The 21,708-nt window shown below is 34.2% G+C and overlaps 1 protein-coding gene across 1 annotated transcript in view; it reads right to left on the bottom strand.

Annotated features, from left to right (window-relative positions):
• Positions 1–517: 517 nt before the first annotated feature.
• The window catches only part of LOC124368234 (ADP-ribosylation factor-like protein 6-interacting protein 1), a 28,766-nt gene continuing 7,575 nt past the window's right edge, over positions 518–21,708 (bottom strand). Inside the window, exons 3-5 of the mRNA XM_046825510.1 lie at positions 19,029–19,266; positions 13,935–14,019; positions 518–1,464 (exon numbers count right to left, since the gene is read on the bottom strand). Coding sequence (XP_046681466.1) covers positions 1,325–1,464; positions 13,935–14,019; positions 19,029–19,266 — 463 coding nt within the window. The 3' untranslated portion in view covers positions 518–1,324. The remainder of the gene's footprint in view (positions 1,465–13,934; positions 14,020–19,028; positions 19,267–21,708) is intronic.

Genomic DNA, 21,708 nt, shown 5'->3' with positions numbered 1-21,708 from the left:
ATATTGAGAAGTGTCTTACGAGTACCATCAGACATTTATTTCAAATTTGGCGCAAGTATTGCCAAGGGCGATACAGTCTACGCTTTGTATTATTTTCATTAATCATATTGAAAAGAGAATTTTAAAATTGTATGAAATGCATTGCTTGTGCTATTAAGTTTTTGAAAGCAATGAGCAATGAGATTCTCTTTTTATTATTTCTGTCTGGTTTTACTTTCTACTCTAACTAATTTTTTTGTAAGAATTATAGTTACTTTTAGAATATTTGACCCCTGCCTGCGAGAGGTTGGTTGGTATGACACATAACGCGTAGAGTTCACTGCTGTTCCTTTCAGTTTTAGTTCCATTTAGTTAGCAAGAGTTTTCGCCCACTGTTCAATTTTTAGATTATCTAGATTGCTGTAACATTTACGTGAAGAATTGTTTAAGTATAAAAGACCAAAAGAAGGGTTTGCTGTAAAGGGAACAGGCAGGGTGTAAATGTAAAACATACAAAGGGCCAGTAGCATGACCGAAGTACAGGATTTTTGACAATAATAATATTTACACAGTTTTAATCTAAACAAAAACATTTGTCGTTAACACACTATTATAGGTTCTACTAGTTCACAAGCTAGTTATCCAAATTTTAAACAGAGTAAGTGAGAAGAGCTAAAGTAGAGAACAAACTTGGTTAGGCAAACTTTGGCTTATATTTATGTAAAACTAAAGATGGCTTAGGTTATAAAGGACGACAAAAATTCACACTTGAAAGTTGCTATCAGTCTATAAAATGGATCACAGTTCATTTTTAATGACTAAAATTAACGTTTTGAAGTATTTGTTCAAGTTGTATTGTTACACGTCAAAAATATATCATTATGATTTTACTTTATATTGCAATAAGTTATTACTTTAATTTATATACGACTTATTTACAACTGACTTCAAAAACGATTGAAAAAAGCAGTTTGTCAAAACGTTTGAAAACAAATTGACGTCAAAAATAACTCAAGATTAAACTTATAACAGTTATATTAAGGTAAACAAAACAAATTCATCTATAAGACAGTTAATAAAAAACTATCTTACTACTATTGAATACCAGTTAATATGTTTTCAAAACTAATCTATAACACAGGACTGGTACTTCGAAACGCTTTAAAAATATGTATTTTGACATTGACAGATGATTAAAATATGTACATGTAGATTAAAGCACGATAGCCTAAATATTCTACGGAAAATAGAACGTTACCGTACATTATTATAAAAATTAAATCGTAGCCAGTAATTATATTACAAATAAAAGAACCAAAGGTAGCTGCTTGCTGAAGAATATGCATCAGTTGACCTTGACTTTGTCACCGCCACCGCCACCGTGCAAACTCTTGAGCACATTGGCAACATTGTGTAGCAGCAGTTGGTAGTACTGATGCAAGATTCCGTGATGGTTCAGCCCGGGTAACAACAGCAAAAATGTCACTGAAAAATAACATCACATACAGAACATGATCCCATGTAGGCTCTGTCCAGTGGTGTAACTAAGGAGTGGGGACGAGGTGGACAACCCCCCCCCCTCCAAAGCCCTAAATAAAAAATATGCATATGTGACATATGACAGCAATCCAACTTGTTTAAAAAAATACATAATTTAAATGTTTTATTTGTAATGAGGCACATTTAATTTATTAAAATTTATATTTATTCCGTGTCTTTTTTACTACAGCATAAAAGTAATACACAGTGTGTTATTTTTCCAAATCCAAATTTAAGATAAAGTGATTTATTTTCATTACAACAACATATATCATGAACTTGTGTTACTGACTTCAAATTCGACTTTTATAAATTTCTAAATTAACTGAACCATATTAAATTGACTCTACCAACTTGAGACCTACAAATTCTAATTTAATTTAACTACTTTGGGTTATGTAACGGATTTCCACAATCACCTTTAAGATACATAAGATACGTTTCTGATTAAAATGTGCCGTTACACTGAATGTGCGCTTCATTAATTGTTTTAGATAAATAATGAACGATTTATTTATTTACACAATTCATTTATGATTGTTTATTGCAAGAAAACAATTTCATTAGCTATTCTTGTCATCTCTACTTTCTCCACCATACATACATAATAAAGTATTGGACAATCGATAACCAAATTTTGGTTTAGAGAAAACTCTGATTTTGGGATGACCCATGTAAAAAAATGGGTTTTGTTTGTTATATTAAAATCTGTTGTAAACAGAGAGACTGACTTTGACCAGAATTGGCATACACATTTAGTTGGTAAACAAACACCAAATTTCTTAAAAAAAAATGTTTTTTTAGGTATTTTTTACTTGCACTATTAGTTTCCAGTAAACAATTGAAAATTATCTGAAACCCAATCAAAATGCTTGATCATTTTTCCTACTTATGACCTACTGGATCAGAATCTGAAATAACATGGTTAACCCTTTGAGTGCCAAGCATTTATGACAGGTCACATCTCTCAAAGTCAAGCACTCTCCAGTGTGGTTGTGTAGTGTTCAGCCAAATAATCCATAACTTTTTCAAAAATAAACTTAATGAGATGATTTTTGTTTTATTGTGTAGGAGGAAAGGTAGGCTATAGTTGTAGAGTATAAGCAAAAACCGTGCTAAGTGCCAAAAATTAAGAAATTGAGTTTAGTATCAAAATGTGTGCTATAAGCCAACCCCAATACAGTGTAAACCGGGCTATGTCGAGAAAAATCAATAATTCGTTCAACTCCTTGCCGCTAGAATGCGCATGGGCTATGTTCAAGGGTGACATCAGTAAAAAACCGAGTCAAGTGCCGCGCGCAACACACGCCAGACTACTCGTGTTTTGCAGGTTATGTTTGTTGCCACAGGCATTCTAACCACTGTATGAGGAGTGTGTGTTACCGCTTTACATTGTGATTAGATTGAGTTTGTGTTATCCATAATGGATGTGCCTTTACTATTACCGAAGTGTAAGAGACGAGCAAAGGGTGAAGCATCTTGTTTGTTGAAAGGAGTCTTGAACAAAATAACCCACAAAAAAAGTTGATTGTTTGGAGCGACAACTGTGGGGGACAAAATAAAAAACAAAATGTTGCTGTTTTTATGGAATTATTTAGTTTTTCATATTCATATCTTTCTTGTGATCGAGACGTTGTGCTCATCGAGAAAGTAGGTGTGAAGTCCCACTAGACATAGTTCAAATTCTTGTAAGTGCCTCCCACAAAAAGCAATTTTTTGCCACACTTATGGATGAAGATGACTTTTTTTTATTTTAAGGAAAGTAATAACAATTGTCTGAATACAAAGAAATTGGAAATATCCAAAGTCCAATGGCTAACAAAAATATTACAAAAACAAAACCAATTAGTATTTGTAAAAAAAATCATGGACTGATATTGAAACTTGGTTGAAATAAATGTGTTCAAAAAGGGGGGTTATGGAAGGGGACATCTTGCAAAACCTATCCACTTTGCAAACAATAAACCGATTAACTAAAGAAAAATAAGAATACCTGAAAAAGATGATACCTTACCTCAAAGAAGAGAACAAAGACTTTTATAATAATTTAACTGCATAGAAGTTTCAGTGTTCCTGACTGTTAACTTTAGTTTAGTGTATAATATACTATCGAGTATTTGAGTAAAAGTTTAAAATAATTAAACTGGTATAACATTATAATATTGTTTGTTTTTTTTAACCTGTATTACTGTTTAACTACACGTTTGCTTACTCATTCATTTTTCTGGTTTTTTAGTAACATTTGTTTGGTACTTAGCCCTCTTTTTACATCAGTAAGTTGTGACATAGCCCGAAGTAAATGTGGCACTTAGCCCGGTTTTTACCTCAGTAAGTTGTGACATACCCCTTTTCAAAAAAAGTTGAATTCAATATTTTTTTTCTTTACTGTTGCCATGGTATATAATGCATTCTTCCACTGATACTATTAGTAGTGATGTATATTTTTTATTTAATATATTACAGTTAAAAAATATTTAATTATGACAGTTATATGCAGTTTTCATCGATTATCTCAAAAGTAACTTTTTGGCACTTAGCCCAGTTTTTACTTATACTCTACAGTTTATATTGTTCATTTGAATAATATTAAAACATTTTAAAATACAAAACTATTAATTTTTATATTGAATAATTTTGAAATCCAAATTTTGTAATACTATGATCTTAATTTATTTGTATGTGTATTTTTTATTGTTTCTTATGTACATCCGAACAACCTAGTTTCAAGAATTAAGTATTTGTATAATTTTTTAGTTTTTTTTAGTGCTCTACAAGCCAATTCACACCTTTTGCAAAAATAAACATAATGGGATCATTTTGTTTCCTTTTTTGGCAGAAAAAATAGAGTATAACTTATATTTATTTGAATGGTAAAATCTATTGTAATTTTTAAATTAAAATTAACCCTTTGAACGCCGATTTAAATTTAGTATTTTTTTAGATTACGCTCATTTAAGGTGAAAAAATGAAAATGAAAATTCCTTTGAGCTAATTTTTTTAATCATTCCTAATGACTAATAACACACAAAAAAAGTAAATTTTACAATAATGTAATACTTTCATTAAAATAACCACATTTTTTAATAACAATGGAATATTTCAATAAAAATCAAATGGTTACATAGTAATCAAATACATGTGATAAAATCTAGGCTATGTACATGAATATGAAAACAAATAGAGTGTAATATGCTGATCCTTATGAGTTTACAAGTTCTGATGATAGATTTAGTCAGTTGTATGGTAAACTTCGAAACACAAATCAGGATGAAGCCATGGGGTCTCGGGACATGACTTGCAAAAGTACATTGTCTCCTTTCGTAATTCATTTCTTGTACAAACAACACACCTCCTGGATCCTTGAGCTCTTTTCCCCATAAAATGTTGCTTGCTTTTTTCTTGAGGGACATTTAGAGTTGGTCTTCCACACTTTCTTCGTTGTGTACGTAGATGTACTCTATCTGCTACCAAGTCGTTAACCAAACTTTTCCTAAAATCTTTATGGGTAAGTGGTTTTTTTCCAGCTGCTTCTTGAACATTTTTGTATAATAAGTAAGAGTTGACAATAATAATAATAATAATGTTGTGTTTATTTTCATCAAACGTTTCTCAGTTACATACAGAACAACTGCTTTTCAGAACAACTATCGTCACATACAACATATACATGAAAATGAAATACAAATAAATAAAGAAAATCTATACATTAAACAAATTCTGCCTCATCTTATTCTTAAATGTAGCTATTGAACATTGTTTCACGTTTGGTGGGAGGTCATTGTACGATTTCGGGCCGAAATAAGAGAAGCTCCTTCTTCCCAACTCCAGCCTAACTTTGGGAAAGTGAAGAAGATTCCCATGGCGGGTTCTGTGCTGAGAGACCTCATCCCGAAATGAGAGCTCTTGACCACTTCTAAAAGAAAAAAAAACCTTACGGTACCATTTCTTCGTACGCCTCATGAACTGATAAGACGCGATAAAATGGTTGCTTCTATCAACTGCTCCCATTCTTTTGGTCAAGTCAAAGTCAAAGTCAAGTCTTTTATTGCTGTTGATAATATTACAATTATGTGGCAAAAAGTCATACCGAATAAATCTATAATTTTTTACATTCGTTCACAATACCACATTCAGACATACAAATCGTTACATTCATCCATACCACTTACTCGCCAATTCTCTCCACTGCCAACGCCAGTGTTAGTCTTCTAGATTGGAGGTCTCCCAACTATAATTCAAAAAACTCGTCGACGCTATAGAATGCTTTAGACGTTAAAAAGCGCTTCAGACGAGTTTTTAACGCCTTGGGCGTTTGTACGTTTTTTCATGGAATCCGGCAAAACTGTTGATGAAACGGACACCTGCCTGCGAGGGCAGGTGTTCATAAACCACCGTTCTGTGTCGCCCAGTACGGTAGTTGTCTCTGCCTCTCGTTTCATATTCATGCACGTCACGGCCCCCAGTCAGGGCACATTTTGACTTACAGAATAAAACTGCCTCCAAGATATAGAGACATGGCAGGGTCAACAGCTGCAATTTTTTGAAAGCTGGTCTACACGACTCTCTGAAGTTCATGTTGGCGATTGTTCTAATCGCTTTCTTTTGAAGTCCTGAAAACTCTCAAAATTTGATTGTTTGAACAAGCTTCCCCACAAAATCACTCCGTAGGAAAGATGTGGGTAAATCAGGCCGTAATACGCCGCCATCAGAACCTGACTTGGGCAGTATTTGGCTAAAGATCTTAAAACATAAAACGCCAGATGCTAATTTTGAACAAACTGAGTCAATGTGAACATTCCATGTCAAACCTCGATCAAGGTATATACCAAGGAATTTGGAGGAGTAAACTTCTTCTAATGTGGAGTCTCCCAGCATGACGGAAGGCCCACACCCAACGTCCATTGGTCGCAGGGCGAAATTCAGAAAATTAGATTTTGTGGAATTTGTTGTGAGATTGAGGCTATGAAAGTGTTGGACGCAATTGTTAAGGTCAACAAAAAGCTTTTTGTTCCAAAACTTCTTTTGATTTATCGTTAAAACAGAGAGTCGTGTCATCAGCATACTGCACGAGATTCCCGTACAGAAGTGATGACTCGATGTCATTGACATAGACCAGAAAAAGGATTGGACTGAGGATGGAGCCTTGGGGAACTCCATATCTCAAATTCAATGGACTTGAAAGGTGATTTGTAAATTTGGACAGTCTGTGTTCTATGGCTTAGAAATGATTTAATCCACAGCAGGGGCACACCTCGAATGCCATGAGATTCAAGTTTGTCAAGAAGTGCATTATGGTCAACACAGTCGAATGCTTTGGATAAGTCGAGAAACACACTTATGGTGGATTCCGACACTTCTAAACCCTCTACAACCATTTCGACCAGACTCACCACAGCGTCTACCGTCGATTTTCCCGTTCTGAAGCCAAAATTGGTCTTCAGAGAGCTGGTTGTGTTTTGCTAAGAAAAACAAAGCATTCTTGTCAAAAATAGTTTTTCGAAAATCTTGCTCACAGTTGGCAAAATAGAGACAGGCCGATAATTGTTAAGGGAGCATGGGTCATCTTTTTTGAAAATGGGGTGTACTTTTAGCATTTTTTCAGGAGGGAGGGGAAAATTCCTGTTTGAAAAGACAGATTTACCAATTGAGTCAGAGGGCTCACACTATATGCTTGGCACATTTTTTCAAGATCCACATGGACAATAAATTTTAGATCGGTTGATTTTTTGGCCGGGGAGCTGCTGAATAATTTTTTTCCAATTCTTCCTCAAGTACAGGTGCCAGTATCATTGATTCTATTGGACCACGTTTTCGCGCGTGATTAACCTGGGGCTCTGACGGTCGAGGACCTCGCCCACAAGCAACAGACGCAAAAAATCTATTAAACTCATGGGCGATCCCAGCTTCATCCTGCACCAAGGTATCTCCAATTTTAATTTTGATCTGTTTGTGAGCTTTATTTTTTATTGTTAATAATGTCCCCAAACAGTTTTAGAAACATTTTTAGAAGAAAGAATTTTTTTGAGACATCATATGAATTTCGCGGCTTGGATCACTTTTCGGTAAATTCTTTTGTAGTTTCGGTAATAAATTTTTAAATTTTCATTTGAATCTGATCTATAAATTTCGGAAAGGAATTTTAGTTTATCTCTTGAAACCAATATTCCTTTCGTGATCCAAGTATTTCTTGTCTTTTTTTTTGGCATGTTTTAATCGTTTTTGTAGGACAGCATAGATTTTAGATGAAAAATTTAGCAATTATTGAATGCCTGGAACTGCTGTTCTACTGTTTGGCTTGAATTTAGAAAGTGCCATTGTTCTTTAAAAAGAGAGGCGTTTTAGGAGAGCAATGTTGCTAGGCCTTATGTCTCTTATTGGTTTTATTAATTTTGGGCTCCCTCTCGATTTGTTGTCCTGTAATTATAGCCTCTTGGCCATAATGATCCGCGATTGCTGTGTTGATCACGGACACTTCGACATTTGGGAGATTTGAAATGACATTGTCGATTGCAGATTGTGTTGCCGGCATCACTCTCGTTGGAGTTTTGACCAGCAACTCCAAGCCAAAGTATTGTAGCATATCGACAAAGCGTTTAGTCGACGGATGAGTTTGGTTCATCGCATCGATGTTAAAATCAACCCATCAGAACGAAGTTTAAAATCACCCATCAGAACGAAGTTCAGTTGCTGGGTAGTCAATTCCGTCAGCAAAGCTTCAAATTTTGACATGAAAACTTCTTCGTTCCCGTTGGGAGACCTATAAACGCCAACGACGATTAATTTTGACTTTTTGGTGTAAATTTTGACTCCAACTGCTTCAAAATCTTTTTCAATTGTTTCCTTGACTGGAAAAAGGGTTGAACTTAAAATTTTTCTTCATAAAAATGGCGACACCCCCTCCTTTGGAGAGTTTGTCTACAAAATGCGTTGGCCAAAGTGAAATTTGGAATTTTTGCAGAGGGCAATGTTCCTGTCGTTGAAACCGTTTTCGGTCACAACTAGGATATCTGTTTTTTCGTCCTCACAAATGAGTTGCAGTTCCTCCAGTTTGTTTCTCGCTGATTGGGCATTTTGGTGAAGCAGTCGGACTGAATTGTTTTGATTGAGAAATTTTGAGGTGGTTGTTTGTTGTGATGGAGAGGTGTCGATGTTGTTGTCAATTTAGTCTGTTTGTTGGCAAGTGGAGTCCCTAAAAAAACAGTTTGGAATGTGAAATGCTATTAATGTTTGCATCATGCAGTTGTGTTTGTGGAGGCGCAGGCTGGCCCGGACCTCCCGGTGTAGAAGGTACTCTGACCACCTTCGCGTACGTGAGTAGCTGGAGACCAGATGATCGCCGAGGGGCAAAACTTAATTCACCGGTGGGTAGCAGCAGACGTTGGCAAGATGGGGGGTGAGACGGTTACTGCTGGGGCAGTCACTAGGAGTGGTGGTGGTGAGCGCGTCTCAAGTCTTGTACCGGCAGAACCCGAGAGTACGAGGCCGCCCACGATCATCCTCGCCAGTAGTCTCTTGCCACGCATTGAAAGATGCTGACCGTGTCTCGTGAAATACCTACGGCTGATGTCATTGAAGTTTATGACACGGACGTTGTGTCGAATTGCCAGTTCTTCAATGTAGGCATTCACGAGCACGGTTCTCATCGTGGATAGGGTGGTTCGGTTTCAGATCGTGACAGTGTGGAAGGGAGGTTAGAACGATCTCGGTGTCTTTTGATCGGGACGTGATGTATGTCTCTAAGTGACGGTAGATATTTTGCTGCTTGCCCACTGCCAGGTCATTGGTGCCAGCGATCAACACCTCGCAGCGCGTTCCGGGTCGAGGGATGTTTGGTCCGAGTTTTAGAAGAATGTCGAGCAGCTTTGCGCCTGGCAGGCACACGCCATCAACTGAGGTTCCAGGGGCGGTTAAGTCACTCACCAGTCCAGCGATGTGACGGGCGTGGCTGTCACCATCTGATAATTTACTGATGTAAAATGATCTGTTTTTACATTTTGAGATGTCTTGTTGGATTGGTGATTCGGTGGTATTTGTTTTTTCATGTGATTAGGACTTGGAATTTATTATGTATAGGTATTGGAAACGTTTGTTTATTACTTTTGTTGTTTATATTTCTAATTTTAACTTTGGTCCATTTTGTTCAGATTTAAAATTCGAAACCTTGCACGAAGTTTGCTGATGTTTTAAGCACTGATTTCTGCTTCTAGAACTTCTATGGTCGTTTTCATGCAGCGAATAATCTCAGTGTTTCCGGCACATCGCGCACATGCGACAGACTGTTCCGATAGGTCGCACTGCGTACCGAAGTCCGCAGCAGTGGGTGACGGTTCGCACTGGACCACCGCAGTCCACCGTCGCGGAAGCGCGGGCGCTCTGGTCGACGCGAGATGCGTTCACTTGAAATATCTGGTCCGTGAACTCAAGCAAACGAGTGTCCGATTCTATAGTGTGGTTTAGCAGCTTTTGGTATTCAGTCTCAAGGCGCTCAATCTCTGTTCTGAGTCGGGAACTCTCCGCTACCGGATCTTCAGATATTTTGTTGTATATATCTCTTTGTTCTGTTGTACCAGGCGGATCGTCAGACAGTGAGAGATCTAAGGGGGTGTGGAGCAGGACGGGCGTTCTACAGCAATCCAGTACAGGTGGTGCAACCGGCGTAGAAAGGCACCGCAGGTAGCGCGGCGGTCGCAGACTGAGACTTCAGCAGTGGTGATAGGAGGGTACGCATCGTGACAGGATGCTCGCCACTATGTTTTTGGTTATAAGTAATAACTTTTGTCATACCCGCATCAGTTTTAATGGACGACGCCACAGCTTTTACCTAGACAGCGCCAAGACACTTCGCCATTTTTAAGAATCCGTTGCTGCCTATATTTAACATTGTTAAAAAAGAATGCACGGCTTACCAGTCTTCGTCTTTTCAACAGTAAAACGACATGTTCATAATAAATTGAGGATATGAATATATAAAATAGAATAAAATAAATATATGGTTAAAAATCAGTAAAATATTAAAAACAAATAACGAATAAATATACAATTTTTGTAACAAATAACAAGAGTTTAAAATATAAAGCTAACAAGTATTTTTAACAATAATAAAATATATTTAATTTATAACAAGAACAATTGTAATAAAATTGTATAAACAACTTTTAAATATGGTAAAAGTGTTAAATAAATTAAAAAATTAATTACAGTTATATATATATATATATATATATATATATATAATATATATATAAAAGATAATACAAATAGTAATAAGAAATAAATATGAAGATAAAATCTTGTATAGTCTGTTACTACATCTGGTTTAGGGGTTGGAGGATTATTTGGCCACTTACTTTGTACAAGGCTCATATTACGTCTGCTCCCGTACTCAACATGTGCACAACCCTTTTATCCTTCCAGGACACGACCAATAAATCTCCTTTTCTTTTGGAGAGAACGTCTCCTTTCTTGAGCTTTTTACTATCAGCTTTCAAATTAGGAGGCATACCAACTCGGTTCGGCATAACAGTACCAGTTAAAACACACCCTAAATCAAGGAGTTCTTTAGCAAGTTCAGGGCTTGTGTAGTAATGGTCTGTATAAACTTGTAATCCTACATAAGGGTTTTTAGGATCTTTCTGCAAAATTGACTCACAAAGCACTTTTACAATTTGTGTAGTCTTGAGAAGGGTAGAATTGGGAATTAGGGTTTGCTTCCCATAATAAGGTATAAAATTGTATATATACCCATTTGTACTGTCTGAAATTACAAATATTTTTATTCCAAATTTAGTGGGTTTCTGTGGATTGTAGACTCTGAAAGATACTTTTCCCTTGAAAGAAATAGTACTTTCGTCCACAGCTACATATTTACTAGTATTATAAAATAGACCACACTTTTCCCGTATGTGATCTACAAATGGCTGAATCAGGTATCCTTTGGGTTTTGCATCACCCTGACCTACTTCATGATAGAAATGAATGTTTCAAAATAGGTTCAAAAATTCATTTTTCGAAAAAACCTTGCTGAAAAATGGGATTCTACTATCCCATTTTGTAGAAAAGTATGCCTCAATTGAAGTCAGTGGCATCAAACCCACGTTTATAATAATGCCAATAGCTTTGAAATCACAAGGATTTATATCTACCCATTTGTTTACTCGTGCATGAGGAGAGTGAGTGTTATCTTTTCGTTTGTTGGCATACATATTGGTTTCATCACAAATAAATTGTACTATGTCATCATTCATAAATAATTAAAAATATCCTATGGGTTTGGTGTTGCTGTCAAAATGAGATGGTAAAACTGGACCATGATTCACATTATAAATTGGTATACTTTTAGATGGCCTAGGATCATCATTTGTAACATTGATCCATACAGATGTAGGCGTAGGTTGAGCATTATTGTGCAAGGTAGGACTTCTTACCTGTTGCTGACATAGGTCTAGGCCTAATACTTGTGGTCGTTGAACATTCACATCATCATTATCGTCACTGTCAGTATAATTGTTTAAGAGAGTGTCACTAATATCATCTTCATCCACATCATTATAAGCAATAGAAAACGTTAGCAACAAAATCGTCATAATCAGAATCGTCAGGGTGATAAGCTATAATTACACAACAGACAAAACAATAAAAACTTGATTTTAACACAGAAAACACGGTAACAATAACTTTTTACAGCTGTTTGTATAAGGAATGACAAAGAAAGAACACTTCCCAAAGGCACGATGCGTGCTCCACTGACAGTTGGTAATGGCGGATAGTATGTCATTGGCGTACAGACGGGAGAGGGAGAACAGTTGCCAGCAACAAAAAAATGTATTGTTTACCTACTGCGGCCAGCTGACAGCTGCAACTGGATTATTTGGTCAAGTCAGTACATTACTTAGTATTGTGGCTTATATACTGAGCTTATAAACTTCATAAACAGTAATAAAATATATTTATATCGATCGGCGGATTATTTCGTCTACGGCGTTATAAGACCTAAAAACATTGCGGATTATTTCGTCTACGGCGTGCTAAGGGTTAAAATATCACACAGCAAAATTTTAATTTTTTTACATTTTGATATAGAAAAATTGTAATTTTTGATCTTAATACGAGCTTTTTATTGTTTCCTATGTAATTAGAAACAAGTTTTTGCAAAGTTTAAAAAAAGTAAGTATCTTTAATACTGTGTTTTGGCTTTACTTATAATATATTATTGCAAAATGGTAAAATCTGCACTTGCATAAAAGTTGTTTCTCATATTTACCAATTGGCTTTTACCAGCTTTCAATCAACTCAAAATAGATAATCTATGTTTATTTTTGACTTATTATGTATAAAATGAGACTGAGAACAATGCCATATGTCAAAATTTAGTAACAAAATAATAAAAGTGAAGGAAACAAGATTTTACCGGACATTTGCCATCGTTCAGTGAAACAAGAAATCAGTAACACTACGTTTCGAGATCTGCAATCTGATCTCTTCTTCAGGTAAATAATTAACCTAATACATAATTAGAATAATAAATATTTTATAAGCCAATCTAGTCGGCCCTCTACACTTTTGGAATTACCCGTGGGTCGATGTCATCAACTCTTGGCACTCAAAGGGTTTAAGAGCTTTTATAGTGAACCAAGCTAGAGTTTGACCTCTTAATAATAAAGTAACACTTAATTATCAAAAACATTTATTTTTAACCCTTATTTTTGGTCATATAAGCATGTGAGATAAATAGTTTAAAAAATATCAATACAAATTCAAATGCTTTAGGGATTTTTTTACAGTGTATAATTTTTTAAATACTTAAACAAAACTGCATGAATAAATGTTTTCCAAAATCTAAGTGTTTGGATGTGTACTGATTATATCTTTAAAATATTCTTTTTAATTCTAAGGCCAAAAATAAAGGCATGACTGTTTTGAGGTCTAAAATTTTTAATTTTTAATGTGGCTAGAATAAAGGCAACTGCCAGTACAAACTACATGCAGGAATCCTTGTTCAATATTTGTGCGATGTAGTTTTTATTTGGGAAAAATTTATTTAATTGAAATCGTGAACATACACACTAATAAAGTGTCTAGTTTTAACTAAATTTTGAAGGCATCTAAATTATTTGTAAATCTCTATGAAAAAAGTTTTAAAAAATGTTATAATTTTAAATGCAATAAATCATTACAATTCTACAAAAGATTTGATTCTGACAATGTTTAAAGATACTAGACACAAAAATATATCTTTCTTATTTGTGGTAACGGCTAAATACAGTATAACACATAGAAAAACATAAACAGCATATTTTAGTGAATACAATATTTGATAGTTATTCTGTGTCTGATATGTATTTGTAGTGTCTAGTACATAAAGGAACTAAGTTTGTACCGTATTTTGACACCATTTATTTTAAACTGTTGTGACTCACCCAGAATGTAGGAGAGAAATAAATTGTCCACTTTGTTGCCAATATAAGCCAGTACTGCCAGAGACGTGATGGTCACAGAGTAATACTGTAAACAAAAATTAAATTACATTATCATTACTTCAAAAATAAGTTTATTCATGATACAAACGTGTAGTGTCCTATAACAAGTAAGCTGTACAATAACCCATTAATAAAAAAATAAAAGCACTATTATTGTAGAATACATCAATTTGGTTAATTTGTGAGTATTTTTATATATGATGATATATAACACTTGAAGTGATGCAGCCAAGTGACGGAAGGTAAATATTCAGAAAACAGTGCTGACTACTGTACAATCTACACCGAAAGATGTTCCACAATGGCTCCATTTTAGGACCAGCTCTCATTTTATGTACAAATTACCTGGACAACACAGGTCCAGGTAATGTAAGCTTACAACACCATCCTTGACCGTTGACAGAATGGTAGTTAAGACCCACTTAAGCCAAAAGAAAGGTTACTAATAATGTAGAGAAAATTACCGTTGTAAATATGGCAAAAACAAAACAAATCCTCTTTTGAATCAGAAACAAACTGACAGAGCTTGGACACATATATCTTGAAGCTCCTGGGAATAATGATTGACATATACCTCAAATGAACACCTCATACTGACCAGCTATGCAGATTTAAAGTGAACTTTTTGCCTTGACAAGAATTAGAACCATTGCTGACAACACGACAGATACTACAGCATAATTTATGAAGTCCATATCAGATATGGTCTAATTGTATGTGGAGACACATCTACGACAAATATGGAGAGCGTTTGGATAAAAAAAAAAAAAAAAAAAAACAGGCAAAAGGATCCTTACCAACCTACAGCAAATGGAAACATGATGAAATGCCTTCTAGGAATTAAGGATCATAACAGTTGTTAAATGGCATGTAAGAGATGTAATCTTATATGCTGACAACACAAAGACATAACAATATCCATGGATATCAAACAAGATAAGAATGTCACTTTGTGCCATGACACTTTTCGAGAATGAACCTGACTATATTGGCAGCAGACAGCGTACCAATCTCCCAGATCATACATAAAACTTTAGTAAAATGTATGAATATAATATGATGTCGTTGTTTTCTCAAACAAAATAGACTACAGATAAAGAGTTTATTCTATTCTATCATCACCTGAGCAATAATAAAACTAACAGATAATATTTAAATCACGTCAAAAACATTAAGAGTAAGAAAAATAATGATAAGAAATAATGTGAATTTTAAGTTACATTTCAAAATAAATGTGTATGACACCGATTCTTAACAAACTTGAGGATCTAAAACCAACTCAGTTGAGACTGATCAGTTTGGTCCGTTTCAGACTAAACTGAGAGTTAAAATATTTAGTATCAGAAATTGTGCAGGTGTCTGAACTCTCTTGCAGTGGGTTCTCAACCTGGGGGACCCTTGAAAAGACATCGAAGATTCTCAAGAGAGGCGTCAGCGTATTAGAATAAGACACAAGACATTCTTTATTAACACATTATATCCAAATACAATGAGAACACATTTTGGACAAGTGATTTGTCATAAACGTAAAACGAATACAATAAATATCCTAAAATACAAAATCTTAAAATTACAGACCACCAGCTTACAGTTATTTTTTAACCAACTTATTTTTTGTATAATACTACACTAGTTTTTTTTTTGTATTAACCCTTTGGATGCCAAGCAAATTTCAAGATTCGTTTTGAGTAATGCCATGCATGTGAGCTGTGGGTGTTTCCTGAGTGCCAGTGGTAAATGGCCTATAACAGCCAAGTGTGCCAAGCACAAAACAGCTATTTTGTTATGTTAGACTAAAAATTGTATAACTCCAATCCTAATACTGATAAATGGACAATTCTTTTTTTGTAGGTTATAAAATATACTGTTATGGTATAACAAAGTTTTATGATAATATCCAAAAATATAAATAAGTAAACTAAAAAAAAATAAAAACAAATTTTTATTTTATTTTTTTTTTAAATTAGAAAACTTATATTATTTTACTATTTATGTAAACATATATTATATTTTACATTAGTATGTATAATTATGAACCAATATAGAAAATTTCAGAAAGAAATATTGAGAAATAAAAGTTTTATAAGATTTTTAATAAAACTTTACATTTGGACTAAAATGCTAAAATATTGACAATGTAATGTAAGGAAATGTTATTGTAAGGGCTTTTCTAAACAAAACTATATTTATTAAACTAGCATTGAGATGGTTGAAAAACATTGGTTAGGACCCTAATGCATGTTCACAAAAAATAAAATCATGACAAATAGCCTATTTTTTTATATTATTTGCTTTTACTCACCCTCAGTTATTGAAAGGCAGAAAAAGTCCAATCTTCAATCACTCACTATTTTTTAGTGCCTATAGTCTATAGCATAGGCCTATTGAAAAATGTTACTAAGTCTATAAAAAACTATGCAAAGAAATGTCTCTATATACAATATATACATTGTTACATAAACGTTCAGTCTATTTACACTCGTGGCGGGGGACACAGTCAAGGTGGCAAGGTGGTGCACTTGACACATACTGTCCTGGACCTTATACCATAACAAATTATATATAAATTTGTTAAGTAACTCTTCCCCTTTCGTTTGTTGTATCTGTTATGAAGATTCGCTTACTATATGATTTAATAAAATAATATAATCGCAAAGCCGAAAATATCGGCCCGCGGCACACTTCGGTTAAACGTAATGGGCCGAAAACATCGGCTCTCGGCACACTTCGGTTAAACGTAACGGGCCGAAAATATCGGCTCTCGGCACGCTTTGGTTAAATATAGTGAGCCGATAATATCGGCCCTTGGCACCCAAAGGGTTAATCAGTCAAAATTAAAAAAACTTTTGTACAGAATAAAAAGGATTATTAATCAATAATAACGTCTTCAACTCTTCCTTGAATTGATTTTGATTTAAACTTTTATAATAATTTGGTAAGCTGTATTTATTACTGTTTCATGTCCAATCATGCTGAAATTTTGTACTTTCTGGTAAACTATGTTACAATAAATCCAATTGAGTCTCGTAGATGTACAGTTCCGTTATAGTTAATATTTTGAATGGTTTTAAATTATTTTTGGATGAAGTTCTTGGATGGGAATTTGTTATAATACATTTTAAGCATTTTTGAAGTCTGAATACTGTTTAAATTTCCGATGCCTGCCCCAGTTTTAGTAGCATTCAATTTTAACCCATTGGAAGCAAACCAAGCCTCCATTCCATTTATCACAACTGAAAGTTTTTCTAACAAATCTATTGTTGTTTTTTTCTTTTAAAATTGCTGTTATATCATCGGCAAATAGAATTAAGAAGTCCCTACCAATGGCTACTGGAAGATCATAAATATAAATTAAGAACAAGAGTGGTCCTAATATGGATCCTTGTGGTATGCCAAAGTTTAACACAACCAGAGACATGTTTGATATTACCGGTAATTATTTCTGTATATATAGGAAAGTGTTGGAGAACACGGTTTTGCAAGTGATTCTCATAATGCTCACATGTCTTTCTTTTTATTTACTGAGCGTTTCTTGAAGCTTACGTGGTTTATTAGTGTAGAATACTGTAGTTGGTTGTTCCAGTAAACATAAAAAGTGGGATAGGCAAGTTGTGTTTTTGTAGTATGCTTAAAAATGGTCATATCACTGCAAAAAAAGATCGTATAATTATACTAAATATGGATTAATTTCCATTTAGTAAAACATGTTATTATTTACCTCAGTTCGTTCTTTACAATGCTATTTTCAGAAATAATGCTACGCAGCCTAGATGTTTGAAACTTTATTGTATTCAAAGTTTTTGAATGGAAAACATTAAAGTTGTTGAAGATACATCAACCGCTGCAATTTATCAATGAACTTGTATCACAGCATTTGGTATAACTTAAAATTAGCAAAAAGATTATATACAAAATTAGCAAGTACTTTTCAGATGTTAGGACAGAGAGCTTGCCATTTCAGTTGATATAATCCATTTATAATTGATGTGAATGTACTTCCTGACCACATTCAAGAACAGACAATCAACAACATGATATTCTCAATCACTAGTAGAATTTCAAAACATGGGTGTTATAATATATGTTGTTAATTATCTTCCTGTTTACCCGCAAGTGGTTTTGGAAGCTGCGAAGTTGTTAGTACAATTCGTATCCACACACATCTGTGACAGATCAGGATTTTCAACAATGGCTTATCTAAGTTAAAAATTCAACAAAACTGGACGTCAAAAGTGATCTGTGATGTGCTTTGTCGCTGCTAAATCCAGATATTTTAAAACTTGTAAAAGAGAATCAGTGCTAACCTTCTCACTTGGTGACTGATAGCTTTGTTAACTAAATTTTGTAAATTTTATTAAAAAATATTTTGTTCTCTGCAGTATTGTTTTATTAAAAAGAACTTACTGGTGACAATAAGTGTAAGCAAAGATTACTCAAACAGATATTTGAGGTAATATAAACGTTTTATTGAAAATTTATCAAATTATTAATTTTAAAACATGCAAATCTAAAGTCTACCCTAAACTACAGACTACTAGTGTTGACCACACAAGGTGAGGAAGGTAGAGGGGAAGAGTGACCAAAATGTCGGTGTACTGAGGGAGGCACAAATCCTGAAGGGTTGAGAACCCCTGTTCTAGTGGATAAACATAAAACAATCTTTACAAAAGGGTTACAAGTTAGTATTTAAATGTCTCTCAAAATAATACGGGACATTTAATAACTAGTACGTACATTTTTTTATTATGAAAATACACAATAGGATATAAGATTTAACAGGGTTTTGTGTGATAAAAAATGGTTAAGTATCTGAGAAGTGCACATGTTGAATTTAGCTACAGTTCACTTTCCTCTAAGTGCAGTGCCTGGAATCTGACACTGTCTCGGACTAAACTCAACATGTGCATTGGCCCAATCCCTCCCAGTCTAGCTAGCTACGTTATGAACCTGGTGATTCAATATTATGTACAAAGCGAAGATTAAGATATAAATATCTAATGCAATCCATGACCGGTTGTGAAGCAGTTTCCCTACCAGTTTGGGGCTGGTCACTTTGAGTTCTTTGAAGGCTTGCAGCTGATGACTGGCAGCAGAGTAACACAGAGCCAGGGTACGGCAGATCTCTTCGAACTGCTTCTCCTTGGCCCCAGTCCAGTTTTCAGGCCGGTACAGTCCGGCACACACGGTCGGCACCAAATAGTCCAGCAGTGTAACCAGAAGACCGATAAAACTCACTGTCGTCAGCAGAGATGGCTCCAGCAGCCATAGCAATCTGGACATCCATCAGACAGTTTCATTCAAACACGATTAATTGTCTATATATTCCAGTCTATATAGACCAGAGTCAGAGACGATTTCTGGATTAAAAAACACAGAACGATTACTTTTGAGCACTTGCAGCCTCAAGTAGGGAGTCACTAAGCTCCCTGGACATCTCAAACAGTCAATAAACCCCAAAAATTTTAAACTTGATTAAGAAACTCTCCGTTATTAAAGCCATTTTACTCCGTAGAGGGACTTACAATGGACCGCTGGGATGAAAATTAGCATTGTCACATTATATTAATTTTCCATTTCTTATACTTAAAACATGTAAACATATTAGGATACATCTATATACATATATTTTATAAATTTACAGAGAGTTGATAATGAAACTGACTGTGACTATGGTTGACTACGATAACATTAAAAAACTTTTTAGAAATGACGTTTGCAATACAATTTTACCAATTGTTTATTACATATACAGAATGTACTTATGTAAAAAAGATCTGCTGCATCAATAGTGATTGAACTAATGAGAAACACTTAAAACTGACTAATAATGAATTTTCTATACTATAACTTGGACCATTTCTTGAATTCATCTTTATTCCCAATATCAAAACATTACAAAATCGTCAAATAGAACAAAACATAATAAAGAAAATTGATAACCATAACTTTTTATACTGGTTGGGTTTTTCTTGGAGAACACCTAAATAAAAGAGCCAGAACTGGAGGACTGATATTGTTGGAAGGTAGTTTTTGGGTAGTAAATTACATACTAAGATTTTGTATCAAAGTTTATATAAATAAATTTTGAAAAACAAAAATCACATTTATTTTTATTTAATAAAAATAAATTAATAATAAATAATTAATTAATTTATTAATTAATTAATAATTTTATTTTTATTTAAGCCAAGTAAAGTGTAACATCTGAACTATTATGTAAAAATATAATGGTGTTTGTCTGTGCGTGTAAGTTACTCTATCTAGTGAAAACTACTGGACCAATTGTAATAAAATTTTACATGGACATTTGTAGGGTTCCTGGATAACATAAAGGTTTATTCCTATTAGGAAAATCTCTCCGGGCTATGCCACACTGAGCTTGAAAACTCCCTTAATACTCCATTATATAAGGGCTAGGTTTAATCAGCAGATAGTAAATGTATTTTTAATCACCTGTTTGTTATAATCGTTGTTTGTTGTTATTCATCTATAAAAGTCCGTTACACTCTATAATATTATGTTACATGCAGAAGCTTTTCTTTGTCTAGGGATTTCTGTTTTTGGCATTTTAATCGATAGTAAAATGCTACGTCATAATTATGTTAACTAAAAAGTTAAGGGGGCTGGCCCAGTATCGCAATCACTTTTGCATGGTTTTGGAAAACAATTTTGTACTCAGTCAAATATTGCCCAATTTGTTTTAAACTTTCAGGTTAAGTCAAAATAGACTTTTTATACAAATTTAAGAAAAAACAAAATTTTAAATATAAAATTTATTATTTTTTGCAAAAGAAATCTGTAGTCTAATGGTTTTAACATGATAAATAATCTACCTTATGAGATAATTTCACAAAATAAAATGTATCTTGTTCCTAGGCAATAGTTTCTTGGCCTGAACTAAAAATATATCAAAAATGTACAAATAAAACAAATTACTGAATTTTAAAGTATTTTTACAAAAAAAATTGAGTTTTTAGAAGGTAATAGGCTTGGAATATAAGAAATACTTGACTCACCATTTTAATTTTAGTTCAAGCCATTTAAACAGCTAAAATGAAGATCTGGTGAAAATTTGGTGAAGATTGCTCCAATACTTTTGGAGTTATGATGTAAATAATAGGAAAAAAACAATGTTTCGGGAAATCGCAAACAAACATATTTTATTGATAAATTTACTAAAATGGTACTCTAAAATCCTCCAGCAGCATAAGAAACACCTTCCTTTTCCTTGTCTTGACTTTCCTTTTCTATTCTAAGCCTTCTCCTTGCTCTCCTTTCTTCCAGACTTGCCAACATAGTTCTTTTATTTGCGTCGCGCACTCGTCGAACGTCAAAAGTCTCCATGCAGCAGTTGAAGTTTTTTCCGGGTTTGATTTTCAAGTGGTCTATCACTTTTGACTTTGCATTATTCCCTTCATTAAATATCAGGGAAGCTTCATGAGCAGCTATTTCCACAATATCCCTTCCTGCAAATCCTTTTTTAGGACACAGTGACCACAAAATACTGTTGAAACTTTCGTTGGAGTTCTGTGTTTTTCCCATAAGACATCTTTTGAGGAGGTTTGGCATTGTTAGGTCTACAAATATTGGTTTTATGTCCAGCATGATGGCTTTGGGGATAGTGTTTTTATGTTTAAAAGTCTCAAGACTGTTTGAAGCAACTGCTTGTTGGTAACGGGTAAATGTGCCTACATATGAATGACTGGAAAATAGA

The sequence above is a fragment of the Homalodisca vitripennis genome, chromosome 8 (genome assembly GCF_021130785.1).
Source record: "Homalodisca vitripennis isolate AUS2020 chromosome 8, UT_GWSS_2.1, whole genome shotgun sequence".
Taxonomy (NCBI): domain Eukaryota; kingdom Metazoa; phylum Arthropoda; class Insecta; order Hemiptera; family Cicadellidae; genus Homalodisca; species Homalodisca vitripennis.
This window is presented reverse-complemented; position numbering and strand designations above follow the sequence as displayed.